Below are 22,303 nucleotides of genomic sequence, written 5' to 3'. Positions count from 1 at the left end.
AAAGATCCCAAGGTACTATTATCTCCACTGTCCTGGCCAATATTCTTTCCTCAATCAGCATCACTAAAATAGATAATCGGGTCATTATCAAATTGCTGTTTCTGGGACTATACTGTGTGCAAATTGCCTGCCATGTTCCCTATATTACAATAGTGACAACACTTCAAAAGTATTGCATTGGCTGGCAAGCACTTTGCTAAGGTTGTGAAAAGCAGTAAATAGGTGTAGGTCTTTCTTTCTTGCTTCGAGGAACCTACTCCCCAGGGGTGGGTAACTGTGTATAGTTACAAGTTTCTTGCTGGTTGAGCAGGTGTGGTTGTTGATGTGAAAGCAAGCTGTACAGTGACTGCTCATCTATCTCACTCTCAATAGTATTGTGAATGATTCAGCACCAACCAGCTCCAGCTCCCGCTCACTGCCCTTTGCCCACACACTCGACATTCCATATATGCTTGAGCTGTTCTCGAAAACATTCAGGCTAACAATTCCACAGCTGCTTCACTTGCATTGCACAGACGTATGTGGATTGGAGCTCATCTTAAGAACAGGAGAAGATAATTCAAACTTGTAAGTTTTCAATTTGCTCCTCTAATTTTCCATTCACTTTTTTTTACTTTTTAGTTTGGGTGGATAGATACTTTACCTGTACTTTTTAAATAGTTTGTATTACTTCTTTAGAATGCAGTGGACAAAGCATGTAATAGTGTATTATTTTCTATCTGGTTTCCAGTTTGTTGTGAGAGAGTATATTTCAGGGAAGACAAGTGCCCTGAACTAGTCTTAAGTAACCAAGGTCCTTTAAGTCTGAACATGGTGTGACAAAGTATAGGAAGAGTATCACAAGAGTGTGTCAGTGCAAAGTAAGTATGGAATGTGTAAACTGTATTTGCCAGACTGGGGATTCCAGCCTGAGTGGCAGTGATTCCATGAATGCTATAGTTTGGAGTGCCAGTATATCACTGTATTGAGTACTGCGAGTGTACTGAACACTATGTGAGTATACCCCATGCCACATTAACTCTGTGGGCAGAATTTTCTGCCTGCTGGGTAGGCGTGCCCCACCCAATCTCCGGCGGGTGGGGAGACGATCCACACCGGAGTGGCATGTGGGCCGGCCAATTAAGACGTTCGGTGGGAAGTGCTATGTGGGGGGGGGGGGATTCCCCAAAAGCGAGAGTGCACTCTTTTGCGCATGCGCATGACAGAGCACACATCTCCCTGAGGCTAAGCACTGCCTCAGGGAGATCGCTGACACTTTTAAAAAATATTAAAAAATAGAGAAAAAAAAATCCCTAACATGTCCCCCTCATGTGACAATGTCACATGAGATGGAACATGTTCATAATTTACATAATAAATTTATTAAACTTTTTAAAACCCTAAATGAAACCTCATCCCGCCGGTGGATGAGGTTTCATGTTTTTTTTATTCCTCACCGGGGTTCCTGGCCGACCCAACAACCTTAAGATTGGACGGGCAGGTCCTTTATTTGTATAACTGATCCTGTCAATGGCCTCAATTGGCCATTGACAGGTCGGCGGGCCCACAGCTGATTCTGCTGAGCCCCCGCCTTCCTGAAAATTTAAATGGGGCGGGATGACATCGGGGGTTCCGCCCGACATCCCGTGTCATTTTACGCGTCGGTGAGTGGGCCCCACCCCCTGCTCGCCAACGGCAGAATTCTGCCCAGTGAGTTTGCCTTCAATACTTTCTCAATAGAGCCCTAACTCAACACCAGCTGAGTATGTACAGTTGTTTTGGAATCATAACCACGTGTTCCTCCATTGCTGTCAAATTCAGCAGCATCAATGTTGCATTATATTCTGAAACCACACCCAGTGGAATAAAAGAGGGACTGGAATCTTAAAAACTACGTGAATGTTAAGCCACAGTAGAGGTAAGTGTGTAGTTAGCAGTTCTATTTACCTGTGTCCCTTGGGTATATTTAGCCATTACATGTATTGATAACCTTGAAGGATCAGGAAATTGTGGAAAGGTGGCAGACACCTAGAATCATAGAATGAAACAGCGTACAAAGAGGCCATTTTGGAACTCTTTGAAAGAGCTATTCAATTAGTACAACTTTGCTGCTCTTTCCTCATAGTCCTGCAATTTTCTCCCCTTCTATCCTCTCCAATTCAAAAACGACTTGAATTTATTACTAGATTTTAAGGCTGCTTGTAGTTTTGGGAAATGTAGGACTGTAGCTTTAAGAATAACCTGTGTTGTAAGATCACATGATCTGTGTAAACCAATGTGTTAGTGCTAGGAACCTCTACAAGGGAGTTATTCTTTAGTTGTGGAATTTGATGCACATGTATAGTTGCTGCTGCTGCCTTGTAAATAAAATTAAATGTTTCCCCTAAGAAAAGTTGTCTGAAGATCAACTCTGTAACACCACTTTTTCCAAATATTAACAACCATCTCCTCTCTAGTTCTTACTTACCATTTACCTTAAATCTGTGTCCTCTGATTACTGACCCTGCTAATGGAAAGAGTTTCTTCTTATTTACACCATCAAACCCTTCAACCCATTCTGGTAAATCTCCTCTGAACTCTCTCTCTTGACATCTTTCCAAAAATATGGAGCTTTTACTCCTACATTTGCTTCATGTACCACTTCTACAGAACAGTCAAGTTTCGAGTCCTGAAATAAAGTATTTTAGTTTTCTTAGTGCAGACTGAATTGTTGTGCAACAGTATCAAGTATTCCAGTCACAAGGAGAAATCTAATTGTCAGTAACATAGCAAATCTTAGAGGACAGGATGATGTAAAAAGCAACAGAGCTCTTCCAATTAGCTGTCAGTTCAACAAGTATAACTAATCACAAAATATACCTTCCCCTGTCTCTCAAAGTGTAGCCTGTACCTTCATGAAATTTAGAGGCTGTTAACTTGAGGAATTAGGAACAGTTCATCAGCAAACTAGTCAAAACTTGTAGTTTGTATGTGCAGATAAGGTTTAATTATAATACACCACAACATAACACTGCTTCTTAATCAGGTACACAAGTTTGTGGTGTTATGTTGCTGCTTAGTGAGGGGTAATATCCCCAATTTGAATTGCATTTTATAGATGAAATGAAGTTTACCATTGGCAACCTGATTTGGATATCTGATAGTGATGGCACTGCTTTGTGCAGTACTAATCACGACAAACCTTAAAACTAAAACGTGTTATCACCTCCTAAACCCATGCCCATCTTTCCCATAACTCCACGGGCAGGATCTAACGTATTGCTTGGGGTTCCCATCCCCAGCGAAAAAGCCGGTGGTGAGGAGCTCACCTATGCTCTGGTGAGCTGCCCCACAGGCATTTCATGCTCGGATGGGCGTTAAATGGCTTGAGGTAAGACATCCATCCCCATCTGAGAGGAAGTCCCACCTCCAAGGGAGTCCAGTGAATCAAATGGCTGGCAGTTCTCTGATCCCAGCAGCGCTGCTGGGAATGGGAGCCATTACTGGGACTACATCCAGTTCCCAATGAAGATCGTTGCTAGAGCTGTATGGAGGTATCAGTTGGGAGGGTTCTCAGCAGGGCCATGTTGGGCCAAGAGGGGCAAGGGCCATGATACATAGGCAGGGTAGTGGAGGCAGACATTGGGGGAAACCTCTCATGCACCCTTTCCCACCAGTATCCCCAGGCGTGGAAGCTGACAGGCTCCAAACCTGGCTCCCTTCTCTGCCCACTGTGGGGAAAATTGCCTCAATTCAGGGCCACATTTGGCTTAAGGGAAGATAGGCCGCCTGACACCTCCCTGTTGAATGTAGAATTGTGGTGGGGTCGGGGACAGGTGGGTGGGCACCGGGAAAAGCGCTGATGGCATCATACCTAATTTTACACTCCCCACCCACCTACCAACCCACTCCCAGGGTAGCGTAAAATTCTGCCCCATGTTTGAAATCCTCCAAGCATAATTTTTTGCCGCCGCCACACTGACACAGAATTTGACGGGCGGGCGGGTCCCACTGGCTTGGCAGCAGGCAGGCAGCCAATCGCAGCACCCGAAACAGGCCCCGCCGCCATTTTAAGTGGGTGGGCCAATTAAGGCCCGATGGGAAGTGCCATGGTGGGGGGGGAGGGAGGGGGGTGGGGGGGGGGGGGGCGGAGAGATTCTCCGACTGTCAGAGTGCGCTATTACGTGCATGCACATGTAAGAGCGCACTGCTCCCCGAGACTAAAGGCTGTCTCAGGGAGAGCGTGAAAGTGTTTCAAATGTCAAAAATAGAATAATAAAAATATTATTAACATGTCTCCCTCATGAGATGGGACAGGTTAATAAATATCACAGAAACTTTCTTAAACTTTTTAAAAGCAGACATGAAACCTCATCCCGCCGGTGGGTGAGGTTTCATGTATTAGCAGAAGCCCACTGGGGCTCCTGGCCTGCCCGCCAGCCTTAAGGTTGGACAGGCCGGTCCTTTAAGTGGCTTAATTATCCTGTCAGTGACCTCAATTAAGTTATTCCGCATCATTTTCATGTAGGCGGGTGGGCCCCACCCCCAAATCGCTGAGGGAAAAATTCTGCCCACAGTCTTTATCAAAGACATCCTGTGTGACTGTGACCATCCTTCCTCACCCTTCTTGACCTGTTTGACAACACAATCCTTCTCCAACACCTCTGCTCTATTGTCCAGCTGGGTGGGTCTACTCTCAGCTGGTTCCAATTCTCTGCATGTTTTCAATTTTAGCCTCTTGCACTCTCTCAGTTTCTATTGTCCCACCATTGGCAACTATATGACTTCAGTTGCTGAGGTGGTATGCTGTGAAAATCTCTCCCTAAACTTTTCTGCTTTCTCTCTCCTCCTTTAAGTCAATATTTAAAACTTACCTCTTTAACTAAGCTTTTGGTTGCCTGTCTTCGTATCATCTTACATGGCTCAGTGATCTGCAATCCTGTGAATTACTATAGGATGTTTTACTATGTTCAAAGTGCTAACTAAATTAAAAATTGTTTTTGTTGTCCCACATTTGATTCCTGATTTAGTTGAGTTTGCTGATCTCAACCTGGGTGAAGATACAATTGGCCTCACCACTCCTGTATTAGAAGGGGTGGGGCTGGGTGGGCTGTGTGCTCTATTAGCTACAGTCCCTACACCTGATTTACTAGCTAGTGGCCCCTAGTGCAAAACTTGCATCTGTGAATGTTGGGCAAGCGCATGGCCAGGGTCAACAATGATACATCTTATATGGCATTATTGCGAAGAGTGGCCACTAGGGTGAAATATTACAGGGCATCCAGTGCACATGGACTTCAGCAAGGAGATAATACCTTCAGGAAGGGAGGAGAAAATTAGCATAAAAAGGGAGAATTTTGTGTATGCAAGATAAAGTTTATTACTCCAACTGGACAGCACTCTTCTGAGAAACTTAACATGCCAACTTCCTCTTAATTAGCCTGGATTTGGCGGAATTGTGGAATTGGTTGTGTGGTGTTGTCCAGTTGGGTGGGACTTCCCTCCAACTAGCTACTTTCTTATACACTCAGTTGTAGCCAGACAATCACCTGCAATAGCTTCTCTTCCCACTTCCACACTGTTATGTTTGGAGTCCCCCAAGGATCTATCCTTGGCTCTTCCTCCTATTTCTTATTTGTACTATTTCTTATCTATGTGCGGTGACATCGTCCAAAGCACATCACATTCTACACGCATACAGATCATACCCAGCACTGCCTCACTAGTATCTCCACTGCCTCTGATTTGTCCTGCTGCTCGTTCAATATTCAACATGACTGAACCAAAATTTCCCACAATTAAATATTGGGATGACTGACTCCATTGTCTTTGGTCTCAGCCATAAACTCCATTCCCTAGCCACTGACTCCAAACCCCTCTCTCTCTCACTGCTGTCCAAGGCTGAACACAAGACTGTTCACATCTTTGACTTCCTATTTGATTCTGAGCTGAGCTTCCCATTTCATATCCTTTTCATCAGAAAGACAGCCTACTTCCATCTCCATAAAATTGTGCACTCTACCCTTGCTTCAGCTTCTCTACTGTGGAAACTTTCATAAACCTTCATCCATGTCTATGTTACCTCCAGACTCCTAATAGTATCCTAGCTGGCCTCTAACTTGCAACCTCTATAAACATGAGCTCATTCAAAACTCTGTGGCCCATATCCTAAATTGCAGCAACTCCCATTCACCCATCACTCCTATGCTTGCTGGCTTGAAGTCCAGCAGTGACTTGATTTTAAAATTCTCAAACCTGTTTTCAAATGTTGAAGTAGCCTTCAGTCCTACAACAATCCAAGAACTCTGCACTCTTCTCATTCCAATCTCCTGCAGATCCCCGATTTGTTTCCTTCCACCATTGGTAACCTTTAGCTGCATGAACCCAAAACTCTGGAATCATCTTGCTAAACACTTAGTGTCCCGACCTTTCTTTCCTCCTTTAAGATGAAGATGAAAAAGGATGCTTTTGACAGATGTCTGGTGCATAATACAATGGAGAACTAGGCTGAATATAGAAGGTTTAGTGGGCAAGTGAGAAAGCAAATGAGAAAAGCAAAGAGGGAGTATGAAAAGAGACTGACAGGCAACATAAAACAGAATCCCAAAGTTTTCAATAGGCACATAAAGAGTAAAAGGGTAGTAAAAGGTGGGATAAAGCCAATTAGGGACCAAAAAGGGGATTTACATATGGAGGCAGAAGGCATGGTTGAGGTGTTAAATGAATACTTTGCATCTGTCTTTGCCAAGGCAGAAGATGTTACCCAAGTCACAGTGAAATAGGAGGAAATTAATATACTGGATGGGTTTAAGATTGATAAGGAGGAGGTATTAGATATATTTGTCTGTACTTAAAGTTGATAAAGCACCAGAATCAGATGAGATGCATCCAAGGATACAGAGGGAAGTGAGAGTGGAATTTGTGGAGGCATTGGCAATAATTTTTCAGTCTTCCTTAGACTCGGGTGGTTCCGGAAGACTGGAGAGTTGCAAACATTACACCCTTGCTCGAAAAAAGGGTGTAAAGATAATTCCAGCAACTACAAGCCAGTCAGTTGAACTTTGGTGGTGGGAAGTTAATAGCTTCATGGACAAATGTGGGTAATTAAGGAAAGCCAGCATGGATTTGTTAAGGGAAAATGGTCTTTAACATGGAGTTTTTTGAAGAGGTAATAGAATGTTGATGAGGGCAATGCTGTTGATGTGGTGTACATGGACTTCCAGAAGGCATTTGATACAGTGTCACACAACAGACTTGTGAGCAAAGTTATGTCTCATGGAATAACAGGGAAAGTAGTGACATGGATACAAAATTGGCTGAGTGACAGGAAACAGAGTGTAGTGGTTAATGGTTCAGTGTTGGGACCTTGTTTTTTCTGGTATATATTAATGACTTAGACTTTGGTGTACAGGGCACAATTTCAAAATCTGGAACTTAGAAGCATTATGAACTGTGAGGAGAATTTCTGGGATTTTCACCACACCGAAGAGGCTTTCCAGGCCTTTTCATTTTCTTCTCTTTGCTCTTCCTTTGGTAAATTAAAGCAAAAGTTGAATAACATCATTCGATAAATTCTGTTGGCTCTTTCCCTCGGTCTTCTACTTCTCTCATTTGCTTCTTTTTTAAAAATTCACCATTTTTTCTTCCATTGTGATCATTGTGAACTGCAAGAGAGGCATCAGCCATCATATGTCTGCATTCTGGAATGCTCTTCTTGTGCCTTCCCCCTTCTTCCCTAGCTCTCAAAAACCTCAAAATCTACCTTGCCCCTTCTGAATTACCTAACTCTCTTCTTGATTCCTATTTGACCTTCGTTTCTGTTGAATATCTCATGTAACACCCTGGGCAGTTTTCTTGTGTTTGTAGTGTTATATAAATGCAAACATTTATTGCTCCACAGTCAATCCAACCTAAGATGGGATCTGATATTTGATCACTCTTAATAAATAGAGCTTTAATATATAAGGACACTCTAGGAATTTAGACATTCTTCATGTACTTACTTTCTTTTCCCAATGCAGTTACTGTTTCCACAAGGAATGGAAAGGTGCCATTTTAGCACTTAAATCTAGGCTAACATTTCAGTGTAGTGCTGAGGGAATGCTGCACAGTTGGAGGTGATGCTTATCACGTGAGCAGATAATCTAGTCATGTGGACCAAACAATTTCACAGCACTTTTTATAGATGACAAAGGAGTTTTCCTGATCTCTCAACATTCAGTCCTCGACCAGCACCATCAAAACAAATAGTAGATAATTCATCTCATTGCTGTTTGTGAGAGCTCATCGTGCGCATATTGGGTGCCAAAGTTTCTAGTGAAACAACGGTAACTTAAAAATAAAGTACTTGACAATGAAGCACTTTGAGATGTCCTGAGGTTATGAAAGGTGCCACCTAAATACATGTTTTTCTTATGCGGATGAAGAATAAACCCATTATCATTGCTAAGTACATTGTAAACAGTAATTCTAGATGTCTAAGTGATGGGTGGATAACATTTTGACAGATCTGAACCTCCAAACTGAAAATTAGGTTTAGGAAGGGGTAAGGTGAATTAAAGCAAGTCAAATATTAACAGCAGATAATCTTTACAAGTTCGCTTAACGTACAAAATAATTTGCAAAACAAAAAATGTGCTCAATTTTCATAAATCTCCGATCAATGTTCCTAATTTAATCCAGGATCTGTGGTGTGAAGTTTATACATGAAAATATATATTAATGTGAGCAAAACAGAGGAGTTAGACTCATTGGCCATAGAGAAAACAGTCCACATAGTCTGGATAGGCTAAATGGTCCAATTCTATGACAAATTCGGGAACTAAGAGGAAACAAACAGATATTTTATAGCCAGAATCATTATGGCACAAAAGGAGATAATTTTGGCCCAGAATTTGCTGGAAAGTGCCCATTTGTTAAATTTCTTTTCTCACTAGCTCGAACATCTTTTGCACCAAAAATTGCTGGAATTGCGAGCTGTTAGCATGGCAAGGGTTACAGGGCATCAGGGACCTTAATGAAGGATGAGATCAACAATCTAATTCCTTAATTAATTAGATTTAAGCATTGAAAAAGCAGCAGAAACATGGTCGAGAAGGAAATAGGGTGATTGAGTGTGGGTAATTTAGAGTCATATCAGGTGCAGAATCAGAAATGAGAGGTAAGAAAGATTTGATTAAGGGAGAGAAGAGTTGGGAAAAATAAGAAAACATAATAAAAAATTAACACTTGGAAAACCTCTAGAAACAATTTGCTACCTGCTGGATTGAGACAGTACTGTTTAAATTGCTCCCTTTCTGGGCCAGAGAAGCGAGTGGCACTGCAGGAACAAAAATGTCATCATTAAGAGGGTCCTGACGTCATTAAGTACCAGCCCTAGATTTCTGCAGCCAGTTTAATTCATTTTTACCACACAAATGCAGCAATTTCTTGACACTCACAGGTAGCTTGACAGCAAGTTTCCACAAGGCTAATGGTGTGCAGGCGCAAAGAGTCCAGCAGCTTATAATTTGCAACTCATAGCTATCTCTTCCTCTCCACAAATTGCTGGGATATTTACACATTAATGATGAGGTGCGCATTACACCCACCATTATTTACTCAACAATCCTGGTCCTTATCTTTTTCAACAGGTTGTAAGTGCACTTTATGAAGAATTATAGAATTCCCTCAGAGCTGAGATTTTGTGGAATTCTCCACTGCAGAATTTTGACCTTTTGGGTGATGGTGTACAGGACACCCTCTCTGCAATTTCCAGAGATACAATCTGTTATGGTTGTAAATATATTTGATGTTTCCTGCATTAAACAACAAACATTGCCAATGACATGGAGATTGTTTGGAGTGTGACTATGAGTGACACAGCTTCAGGCTATCTCTGCCTTCGGTCTGCCCTTGTCTAATCAACCTAGACCCAAATGTGGATAAAGCAAACATAGTGTTTCACTTTGGAATTTTTCAGTGGAAACATGACTAAAGCTAACCTTCCTCTGGAAGCTTTCACAATTGAATAAGAGGAAAATTCACTTGCTTCTAAACTGGTGCTCCTGACATCAAAGGATAATCTCAAACACTGCTGCACAAACTCAGCATAGCCTCCTGATATAGGGAATGTTGCCTTAGTACATGCACATCTCAACAACTTTTTCCTTCTTCTACTCGGTCAATTTGGTTCAATACAACCATGTTCACAATGGTATGTTCTGTAACCTCAGAGACACCATGCCAGAGGGTGAAACAGTGAATAACTGAAATGCGGTGAAGCCCATTTCACACCAGAGAGAGTAAAGATCAATTTCCAATGTTTTACACTCATGTACTTGCAACCCATCAGCTTTTCAAGCTAACATCACTGTTTCAGTTGTTGTCAACTTGTTCATTTCAGAAAAATAAATCATTTTGTCGCTAATTGGTGCTCATCTAAATGAACCACTCAGATTAATTACAAGGACATCTGAAAGCTATTAGGACTGATTAATCAGATACAACTTTCTCTAACTGTTGGTTGAGCACAAAATGTTTTAAGATGGTTTCTAAGACTCTCAGTTATAGGGCCTGTTTATTAAGCATTTGTTTTCAAAGATGTACGTAAGAAGTTAGACAGGGGTCTTGTGGTGCAGTGGGTAGTGCCCTACCTCTGGGTCAGAGACTCCAGGTTCAAGTCCCACTCCGAGAATTGATGGCCACAGAAGATGTGTTCATAGCGTGGTCAAACAGGTTGATTACAAATCCTTCCAATAGCCTGATAGCAGGCAGCAAAAGCAGAAGAGTTTCCTGGTCGGATATACTGCAGAAGGCAAAGGCAGTACTTTGCTAAGCATAATCATAGACTAAACCAAGGGAAGTGCATGGTCACCAATGCCCTCTTGGGGCTTGGTACCTGGAGAAGGAGGATGGTGTAAGAAGTTGCTGAAATGCAAAGGAGTAGTAGCAGCATGTATCCATAATTGGTTGAAGGAAAGATAGCAGTGGTGGGGAGTGGCTGTTTTAGGAGGGACTGTAGACTTCTGCAGGGTTCAATTGTAGGGCCACAGCTGTTTCTGATATATATTAATGACTTGGGGGTTACAGGGAACAGTATTGACATTTTTGCAGATGTCACAAAACTTGGAAATATAGTAAGCATTGAGGAAAACTGTAGTAAGTAGACTTTAAGAGGGCGGGACAGGCTGGTGGAATAAGTGACACATGGGGAGGCGATGGTGTAGTGGTATTGTTGCTGGACTAGTAACCCAGAGACTCAGGGTAATGCTCTGGGGACCTGGGTTCAAATCCCACCAGATGGTGGAATCTGAATTCATAAAAATCTGGAATTTGAAGTCTAATGATGACCATGGAACCATTGTTGATTGTTGAAAAAACCCATCTGGTACATTAATGTCCTTTTGGGAAGGAAATTGGTATTCCTTACCTGGTCTAGCCTACATGTGACTCCAGACCCACAGCAATGCTCTCTTAAATGCTCTGAACTAGGGCAATTAGGGATGGGTAATAAATGCTGGCCACATCTCATGAACGAATAAAAAAAAATGGCAGATGAAATTCACTGCAGAAAGTGTGGGGTGATACATTTTGATAGGAAGCATGAGGGGAGACAATAAATGGTACAATTTTAAAGGGGTGAAAAACAGAGACACCACAGGGATACTTGTGTACAAATCTTTGAAGATGACAGGACAGTTAAACAAAGCAATTAATAAAGCATATGGGATCGTGCACTTTATAAATAGAAGTGCAATGCCAAGAAGTTGTGCTAAACCTCTATAAAACACTAGTCTAATGCCAGCTGGAGCATTTGTACTGTAATGGGTTAATGGAATAGATAAGCTAATGAGTGATGTAGATGATGATGCATCACTGACATCAGTTAGTCGTGTAAGATCAAAGCAAAATACCTGCTAGAAATCTGAAACAAAAACAAAAATTGCTGGAAAAACTCAGGAGGCCTAACAGCATCTGTGGAAAGGAAGACATTTGAAGATTCTGATGAAGAGTCATACAGACTCAAAACGTTAACTCTGCCCTTCCTTTCCACAGATGCTGTCAGACCTGCTGAGTTTTTCCAGCAATTTTTATTTTTGTTTCAGTTATACATGTACCAGACTCTCAAGAGAGAGACGAAAGGATGGAAAACACTGTGCTTAGGAGCAACATACCTACTCTATAACCTGTTTAGATGTAGTGTTAACAAACAAGTTTAAAGCAAGTACTAGAGTATGACTACAGACTGTCTAAGGGAAAATAGAGCATGCATAACTTAAGCCAAGAGCCACACCAAGAGTCCACAGGGACTATCCAAAACAGGACAGTGTCAAATTCCAGGCACCACACTTCAGGAAGGACATAAAGGTTTTGCAGAAAGTGCAGAAGAGATTTACTAGAACGGTTCCAGGGCTGAGAGATTACAATTGCGTGAATAGACTGGAGGAGCTGGATTACTCTCCTGGGAATAGAAAAAGCTAGGAGGAGATTTGATTGAGGTGTTTAAAACCATGAAGGGTTCTGTTTGAGTAAAGATAGAGACCCTGTTTCCAATGACTGAAAAATTGATAACCATAGGGTACAGACCCAAGGTGATTGCCAAAGAACCAGAGGTGACGTGAGGAGAAAGCTATTCCTGCAATAAGTGATTAGGATTTGGAATGCACTGGCTGTTGGGGTGGTGGGAAAAGATTCAATGGTAACATTCCAAAGGAAATTAGGTGGGGCGGGGTAGGGAAGAGGGGCTAGTGGGGCAGGGGAAGGACGGTGTAGGGGGAGAGACACAAGAGTTATAGGTGACACAGGGGCAGTGCAGGAAGTTGGGAGTGGCAGAGGCTGAGGCAGGGGAAGGCTCACAGTTTTCTTGTGGGTCCCCGAGCAGCAATCCTGTTCTTCCCGTCTTACTTTGCTGCAGCCCTGGCCATTACTGATCAGGCCTCAGGTTAAAATTGCTGATCAGGCCCTAATGATGCCATCTTTTTATTTGAAGATACCCCATCAGCTTCAGGCTGATATCCTTTGTGCCTGTAATTTAAATTTACTATTGGTCACGTCAGTGAGAGCGAGGAATGGTTAGTCCCCTGCTCTATATTAACTGCCCCCTCTGTCTTGTTTTTTGTTTCAATGATGCACACAGGCTGTCGACATTGTAGCTGAGATAACTTTATTGATAACACATTTTCCTAACATAAACAGATATCTGCAATAACTGAAGTCTATCATGAAAGGCTCCAACATGTGCTATCCCACCTTCAACTCCCGGTCAGGTGACCCCATATCTAGTACAGAGTACCGTACAGTATCTAATACTAGAGTCCGCTACCACAATCAACTATCATGACATTTCCATTTTTTAAAAAAACATTTATACAACTCAAGTACACAAAGTCTCTTATCCATTCTTTCTCACTCTGTTTTGATCAGTCTGTTTTGTCTTTTACTCATCTCTGTATCTCTGCTTTTTTTCACAATTCTTCCACTGGATGTTCTGAATGGTGACAAGAGGTGATTTTGAAGGACAAGGGGACTTCTTCAGCTCCTTGGATAATTTTCAGGATTCAGGCTTTGTCTGGTTATCTGTTGCTTCACTGGTGCGTTCTGGTTTTTGATCTACAGCGACACTTTCTGGGTCAGAGCAGGGATGCCGCTTATTTGTTTTCTATAAGAATTTCCAGTTTCTCCTATACTGTTGTCCGTTTGGAGTCTGCACCATGTATGACCTTGGTTCTCCTGTGACTCCTGAGTCAACAGCAGGATTCCTGATCCCTTCATGCTGAATCCTCACTGTCTCTCCCATGTTCAGGACAGGCAGAGGTTGGGCGCCTCGATCAAAGTATTGTTTCTGCTTCTGCTGCTTCACTTTGAGTGGGTCCTGTGCACTGTAGCTCACTGGCTGTGGAAATAACACTTGGGGCGCAGATAGAAGCTTAGTTCTTAGTCTTCTCCCCATCAGGAGCTGTGCTGGAGGTGATCCAATGCTCTCTAATGGAGTATTCCTCAAATCCAGCAGAGCTGGGTAGGGGTCTCTTCTGTCTGCCTTTGCCTTCTTCAACAGGTGTTTTAAGGTCTGCAAGGTACATTCCAGCATTCTGTTGGATTGTGGATATTTGGGACTTGACGTAATGTGGCCAAACTCCCAGTCCTGTACAACTTTGTGAAACTCAGTGCCTGTGAATTGTGGACCGTTATCGGAGATGATTACTTCAGGTGTGCCGTGGTGAGCACATATTGGTTTTAAATAATTTATTACAGCGATGCTCTTACTATCATTTCTCAGCAGCACAGAGTCAAAGAGCTTGGAGTAATAATCTACTTCTAGTAGGTACTCACTGTTATCAAAATGTGAACAAGTCCACTCCAATTTTCTGCCAGGGCCTCTGTGTGGTTGAAGTGGTTCTTTTTGTTGTGATTTACTGCACTTTTGGCACACTGCACACTGCATTCACCATTTCACCGATTTGTACTCGCATTCCAGGCTAATACATTACATCTCGAGCTCTTCTCCTGCATGTTTCTATGCTGAGGTGACTTTCATGTATGTGCTGCAGCATTTCTTTCTCTCAGTGTTGGAGGAATTATGATCTTTTCGCCCTTGAAAAGTATTCCTTTTGCTACATGAAGATCCTTACAAAAGTTCCAGTACTCTTGTACAGCAGAAGCGGCTCCGCTCCAATGTGCAAACTGGCTGGCCCACACAGTTTGCTGCAGTTTTCTCAGGGTGGCTTCATTCTTCGTCACTTCCCTGATCTCATCCAGTTTGGTTACAGCCACAGGTAAGATTTATGTCAACATGTGAATCTGTGCTTCCATTTCATTATCCTCTTCCTCCGTGATGGGTAGGTATGCACGTGACAGAGTGTCTGCGATGGACATTTCCTGCCCGTTTAATATTTAACTCTGACCTGGTACTTCTGCAGATGCATTAGTAATATTTGGATTCTTGGTGGTGCACAGTTCAGGGGTTTTTAAGTATAGCTTCCAAAGGCTTATGATCAAACTCTATCTCTGCCTTTTTGCCATAAACAAACTGATGGAAACATTCTAGACCAAATACAATTGCTAACATTTCTTTCTCTACTTGAGCATCCCGCTGCTGTGTTTCAGTCGTTGCCTTTGAAGAGTATGCCACTGGTGCCTCATTTTGCAAAACGACAGCTCCCAGGCCAGCCTTTGAAGCATCCACTGAGATCTTGACTGGCTAACTGACGTTGTAATACTTTAACACTGGTGCCTGGGTCAGTGTTTTTTTCAGACTGGTCAAAGCTTCCTAGTGACTTTGTTCCCAGTGCTGTTCTCTGAGGAGCTGTCAAGTCTAACATGTTTGAAATGAATTTTCCAAGTTATGTCACCATTCCCAAAAACCTCTCCAAGTCTTCCTTACATTCTGAGGCTGGGATGTTCACGACTGCTTCAATTTTACTCAGGTCCGGCTTCAGTCCCTCACTTGTTAGCACATGTCCCAAGTATTTGATTTCATGAAGACCTATTTTAAACTTTTCCTTCTTCAGGTTGAGGTTCCTTTGTCTGGCTCTGGCCACAACCTGCCTCAGTCTGTGGTCGTGTTTTTCTCGTGAGGTTCCCCAGACCAGCACGTCATCGATATAGGTTTCCACGCCCCCTAACTCTTCAAACAACTGCTTCACTGTTCTGTGGACAACCTACTGAGCTGAATTAATACCAAAAGGTAAACGTAAAAACCTGTATCATCCGTATGGTGTGTTGAAGGTGCAGAGATAGGAGCTGTGTTCATCCAGCTTGACCTGCTAGAAGCCTGAACTCGCATCCAAGACTGTATAGCATTTTGCATCAGCTAGCTTACACATGATCTTTTCTACTGTGGGCAGCTGGTAATGCTCTCTTTGTACTGCCTGGTTTAGGTCTCTGGAATCCAAACAGACTCTCAGATTCCCATCTGATTTATCTACAATTACAACTGGATTAACCCACTTTGTCGGTTCTACAATTTTCTTGATTTTGTGAAGTTTCTCCATTCTGTCCAACTTGGCTTTCAGTTGGTCTCTCAGCTTTACTGGTATTTTCCTGGCCAGGTGTACATTGGGTATTACAGTTTCGTCAATCTTGATGATGTGCTCTCCTTTTAGGCAGCCAGTTCCCTGGAACACATCTTTATACTCGCTCAGGATGTCATCAGTGGTGACAGTCATTATTCTCTTTATTAGCTTCAGATTTTCAAAAGCTTTGATTCCAAGAATGGGTTTTGCATCAGTTTTCACCACTAGGAATGGAAATGCTTGAGGCTGTTTTTTGTAGTTCACTTTAAGTGTGCACTTGCTTTCTACAGCATTTTTTTCACCTGTATAAGCAGACAGCTCCGCTCTTGTTTTAGTAAGCTGTTTTCCTTTGCTTATCTTACAATACAGGCTTATGGGAATGACATTTGCTTGTGCACTTTGAAATTCACCATCATGTTGGCAATTTTTAAATCAGCCTTCCATTCGTCTTCTTTGGAATTAGTTGTTACTGCACCAATGAAAAGTTCAGTGTCAGTGTCTGTGTCAATCGTGTGCACTTTCTTCGATTTACACATCTTTGAGAAGTGACTTAATTTATCACAGTTCATACGCTGCTTTCCATAGGCTGGATAACAATGCGGTAAATGTTCTGTTCCACATCTGCTGCATTTAAATGTTTTAATAGCAGTTCTACTCTTTTTACATTCAAACTATCTATTTGTTCTTTCCCGGGACTGTTTCTGTTTAACTGCATCTAGCTGCTTGACTGTGTGTGGCTTATCATCTTCTGTCATCTGTTTAATGTGGCATTTTGTTGTCTCTGCTGCTCTGCAGATATTTATTGCTTTCTGCAGTTTGAGATCAACCTCTCTCAAAAGCCTTTCCCTTAGAGAGTCATTTGCGATTCCATAAATTATTCTATCTTGGATGAGTGATCCTTCAAGCCTCCAAATTCACACGATGTAGCTCATTTTCTCAGCTCAGTTGCGTACTGAATAATCTTGTCACTGCCTTCCGTGCACATAAAAAAATCGGTATCTTTCATACGTGATGTTTTTCTTAGGGCTGCAGTAAGCTTCGAATTTTTCCATTATTTCTTTCAAGTCATTTTGTTTCTCATCTCTTTGAAACGTGAACGTGTGTAGACTTTTGAGGGTTTCTTCCCCTGCTATGTGAAGAAAGATTGTAGGGTCTTTTTTTTATCACTGCCCGTCACTGTGAGGTACAGCTGGAATCGCTGCTGGAACCTCCTCCAGTTTGCGGTGAGATTCCCCTCCAAACTGAGCTCCGTCAGTGGTTTAACAACCTCCACTGTGCGTTTAATTTACTTCTGACACCAAGTCTTGTTTTTTTGTTTCAATGATGCACACAGGCCGTCGACGTTGTAGCTGAGATAACTTTATTGATAACACATTATCCTAAGGTAAACACATATCTGCAGTTACTGAATTCTTGCAAGACAGGGTCCAACATGTGCTATCTGACCTGCAACTCCCAGGTCAGGTGACCCCTATCTAGTACAGAGTACCATATAGTATCTAATACTGGAGTCCCCTACCACAATCAACTATTATCATGACACCCAGGTGGGAAGGGGGAGGGGGGAATTAAATTGGTCCCTCGTCCAACTTTTAATAATAACAGGTTTTCCACAATAATATCTATCTGAGTGTCAATTCCACGCATGGCAAGAGTTAAAAGCTCTCCAAAGAAGGCAGCTCATGCGATTAACTTGTGTTCACAAGGCCAGCAGTTGAGTTGCTCGACAATGCAGATGAGGTGAGGACAGCACACAGTCACTCTACCTGGCAGCTGCTGGACACCTCAAACCTTCCAGCACGCTCAATCAGATCCCCCCTCTCCTCTTCTGGTGTCAGGGCAGTTCCTCAAAAGTAAAATTACAAACATCAATGCTGTCAGGTGTTAAGGTGATTTGAAGACTTATCCTTTTAAAAACAAACCTAGAATTATGGAGAGCAGTGATCAGGCTCAACTGGCATTCCTGGGGTGGGCGGGGGCGGGGGCAGGGGGGGCAGTAGGAGTGGAAGAGAATGGATCATGTGACTTTCTGTCTATGTGATGTCAGATCATGTGACATCCAATCACATGATTTTTTACAAATGTTATTGCATTTGCCTTGTATAGGCTGGTTCTTCTGCTATTGAGTATCATTTGTGTTTTCATGGAAACAGCTGTTATGTGAAAAGTTTCAAGAACCACAAGGCCTTAAGTGAGCCTTTGAAGAGGGGTAATGAAATTAATGGTAACTAATAGTAATAGTGGTAACACAGATTTGACTATGCAATTGCTTACTGATTGTCTATATGTAACTAGTGGTAAGATGTCCAGTGCTCTAACATCCAACCAGTTACAACTCGCTAATAGTCACCCTGAAAATACAGCTGGAGGCCTCCTGTACTGCACTGGTTTAGTTCCCCAGGCAATGGTACTTTATCAGATCCAGTCTCTCACTATCTCATGAGATTTTGTTTTGTTTAAAGGTGATAATTTTGAACTGGGAACCTCAGTCAGAGCTGACCAGTACTTGGACATCACACATCAAAACTGGGTGGCTTTTTGTTGAATTATAGAAATAACAATCCAGGAAGAGACTATTTGGCCTCTACCACTGGTGTTCTCTCCTTTAACCTCAATTCCCACTCATTTATTAAATGTTTCTTCTTTCCAGATATTTACCCCATTAACTTTGCAATTTAGGATTAATTTCTACCTCGGCCACATTTGGTGAGGCACCTCCATTGTCTAATTGCTCTCAGATCAAGAATCTTTCTCCTCTTTGGCTCCCTCTCCCCTTCCCGTCCCGTTTCATCTGGAAACAACCTTTCACTGCTTAACCACAGTAAAGTCCCCAGTTTTCACTAACCTTTTACAGGCCACACCTCTATTAGTGTTGTTTCCACTTACTACCTTGATGTTGTTGTTCCTGGCTCTGTAGATAGGTGTGGTTGTGGGGAACCTGTCTCTCTCTCTCTCTCCCAGCACACCCTCTCCCCACCCCCCCCTTACTCCTCACCCAAGTTTCCAATCTCCGCTGTTCCCCCAAGCTCTCATTGCTTGGTTTCCATTTCATTCTGATTCCTCATTCTCCAGTCTCACTCTTCACCTGCAAACCCCCATGCTCTAGTATCCCTAATGTGACATTTACCCTACTAATTTATATTACTTACTGCATTCTTTAAATCTTCTTCCTCAGTGAAACGGCAGAAGGATGGCATCACTGTTTCGAAGTGAGGAGATGTGCCTGACCCAACTCTTTCTGCAGGTTGAGGCTGCCTATTGCTGCATCTCTGAGCTGGGAGAGCTCGGTTTTATGCAGTTTCGAGATGTAAGTAAAAGTTGATAGGCTTTAATTTTTCAAAAATTATTTCTAAATATGGGTAAGGCCCATCCTTCTTAACCCTTGGAAAGGTGGCTTTTTAAACTGCTGCAGCCCATGTGGTGAAGGTATTCCCACATACCGTTAGGGAGGGAGTTCCAATTGCAAAGGATTATGAAGGGACAGTGTTACGTGTCCATGTCAAAATGGGTATGTGGAGGAGAACGTGGAGGTTATAGTGATATTCCCAAATTTTCTGGATTACTCCTGATGCCACATGCTATTGAGTGTAGGAATGGGTGGATAGAACAGATGAATGTGTGGCTGAAGAGTTGGTGCAGGAGGGAGGGCTTTAGATTCCTACATCACTGGGTCATGTTCCCATAAGGTGAAGGGTGGGATCAATAAGTCCAGAGAACCTTGGATGTTGAGGATTATACAGGATTGGTTAAGGGGGGAAAAAAAAGGGAAGCTAATGGTAGATACCAAGGACTCAAAACAGCAGACGCCCTAGAGGAGTATAGAAAGTGCAGGGGGTTACTTAAAAAAGAAATTAGGAGGACATGAAAAAACACTGGTGGGTAAAATAAAAGAAAATCCACAGGCATTTTATAAGTATATTAAGTGCAAGAGGATAACCAGGGAAAGAATAGAGCCCATTAGAGACCAAAGTGGCAGTCTGTGTGAGGAACCAGAAAACGTAGGTGAGGTTTTTAAATGAGTACTTTGCATCTGTATTCACTATAGAGACGGACGGTGTAGGTATAGAAATCAGGGAGGGGGACTGTGATATACTTGAACAAGTTAGCATCGAGAGGGAGGAGGTATTAGTGGTTTTAGAGGGCTTAAAAGTGGATAAATCCCCAGGCCCAGATGAGATGTATCCCAGGCTGATGTGGGAGACAAGGGAGGAGATTGCAGGGGCCCCGACATTAATTTTCAAATCCTTTCTGGTTACAGGAGAGGTGTCAGAGGACTGGCGGACAGTGATTGTGGTACCATTATTCAAGAAGGGTAGTAGGATAAACCAGGGAACTATAGGCCAGTGAATCTAACATCAGTGGTAGGGAAACTTTTGAAAAAAATTCTGAGGGACAGATTTAATCTTCACTTGTAGAGGCAAGGATAGTCAGCATGGTTTTGTCAGGGGAGATCACGTCTAGTGTATTTGATTGAATTTTTCGAGGAGGTGACTAGGTGCGTAGATGAGGGTAGTGTAGTTGATATAGTCTACATCAACTTAAGGCTTTTGACAAGGTCCTGAATGGGAGAATGGTCAAGAAGGTAAAAGCCCATGGGATCCGGGGAAAATTTGGCAGATTGGATCCAAAATTGGCTTAGTGGCGGGAGGCAGAGGGTGATGGTTGAAGATTGTTGTTGTGACTGGAAGTCTGTGTCCAGTGGCATACTGCAGCGTTCAGTCCTGGGTTCTTTGCTATTTGTAATCTGCATTAATGATCTAGATGTGAATGTCGGAGGTATGATCAGTAAGTTCACAGAAGACATGAAACTTGGTGGTGTGGTAAATAGTGAGGAGGAAAGCCTTAGTCTACAGGACAATTTAGACAAGCTGGTCAAATGGGCAGAATGTGACAAATGGAACTTAATCCTGAAAAGTGTGAGGTGATGCATTTTGGGAGGGCTAACAAGGCAAGGGAGTACACGATGAATGGTAGGACCCTAGGAAGTATAGAGGGTTAGAGGGACCTTGGTGTGTGTGTCCATAGATGCTTGAAGGCAGCAGGACAGGAAGATAAGTTGGCTAACAAGGCATATGTGACACTTGCCTTTAGTAGTTGAGGCATTGAATACAAGAGCAAGGAGGTTATGATGGAGCTGCCTCGTATGCTATGATGTTTCAAGTGTTCACCTAAATACTTATTTAAGCCAAAGATGGAGTACTGTGTGCAGTTCTGGTTACCATAGGAAGGATGTGATTGCACTAGAGAGGGTGCAGAGGAGATTCACCTGGATGTTGCCTGGGTTGGAGCGTTTCAGCTATGAAGAGAGACCAGATAGGCTGGGATTGTTTCCCTTCGAGCAGAGAAGGCTGAGGGGGGACCTGATTGAGGTATACAAAATTATGAGGTGTGTAGAAAGGAGGAAACTTTTCCCCTTAGAGGAGGTGTCGATAACCAGGGAGCATGGATTTAAGGAAATGGGGCAGGAGATCTAGAGGAGATTTGAGGAAATATTTTTTCACCCAGAGGGTGGGGGTGTATCTGAAACTCATGCCTGAAAGGGTGGTAGAGCAGGGAGCCCTCACAATATTAAAGAAGTATTTAGGTGAACACTTGAAACATCATAGCATCAAGGCTGCGGGCCAAGTGCTGGAAAATGGGTTTATAGTAGATGGGGATTCGATAACCAGCGTGGACACGATGAGCCAAAGGGCCTCTCTGTGCTGTAAAACTCTGACTCTATGCCTTTCTAGCTGATGTAGATCATGGGTTGAAAGGTACTGTCAGCATTATTGCGATAACTTTAAACCTTCTCCCAAAGCACTAGTTATCCTGCCTGCAAGAACATTAGTCCTAGTTCTGCTCAAGTACAACCCACCCATCTTGAACTGGTCCCTCCTATCATAGAACTGGTCTCATTGCTCCAAGAATCTGAAGTCCTCCCTCCTGCACCATGCTTGTTGTCATCCATTGACCTTCCGTATTCTCCTATTTCTGCTCTCACTAATGGTTGGCACTGGGAGTAACCAGAGATGATTAATTTTTGAAGTCTTGCTTTTTAACTTCCTCACTAGCTCTTTTAATCTTTAACTGCAGGACTTGAACCTAATTCCTCCAGATGTCATTGGTTCTCTCATGAGCCATGGCTTCTGTATCTTATCCTTCAGCCTGCAGAATAATTTGCAGGCTGTGATCTCCCTTACCCTGGTACCTTGATGCCTCCCTTGATATTGCTGTCATTTTGTTTGCTTCACAGGCTTCCTCCAATGTTTTTGGTATCAGAAACAACACTATAAAGTTAATGGAGAGGGAGGTGATATACTGGAATACTAGTGAATTAGATAGACATCACTTCATGTCAGATCCTGCTCCAG

General features: G+C 42.7%; 1 protein-coding gene across 2 annotated transcripts in view; it reads left to right on the top strand.

Annotated features, from left to right (window-relative positions):
- The first annotated feature begins 353 nt into the window (after positions 1-353).
- LOC121293100 (V-type proton ATPase 116 kDa subunit a-like) overlaps positions 354-22,303 on the top strand; it is a 107,499-nt gene continuing 85,549 nt past the window's right edge. Inside the window, exons 1-2 of one of the 2 annotated variants that reach the window (XM_041215730.1) lie at positions 354-567; positions 19,126-19,257. In XM_041215730.1, coding sequence (XP_041071664.1) covers positions 19,141-19,257 — 117 coding nt within the window. In that variant the 5' untranslated portion in view covers positions 354-567; positions 19,126-19,140. The remainder of the gene's footprint in view (positions 568-19,125; positions 19,258-22,303) is intronic. The other variant, XM_041215731.1, reaches the window with a different exon arrangement.

The sequence above is a fragment of the Carcharodon carcharias genome, chromosome 21, assembly GCF_017639515.1.
Source record: "Carcharodon carcharias isolate sCarCar2 chromosome 21, sCarCar2.pri, whole genome shotgun sequence".
NCBI classification, from domain to species: Eukaryota; Metazoa; Chordata; class Chondrichthyes; order Lamniformes; family Lamnidae; genus Carcharodon; species Carcharodon carcharias.
The sequence above is the reverse complement of the archived record's forward strand: the minus strand, read 5'-3'. Positions and strand labels throughout refer to the sequence as shown.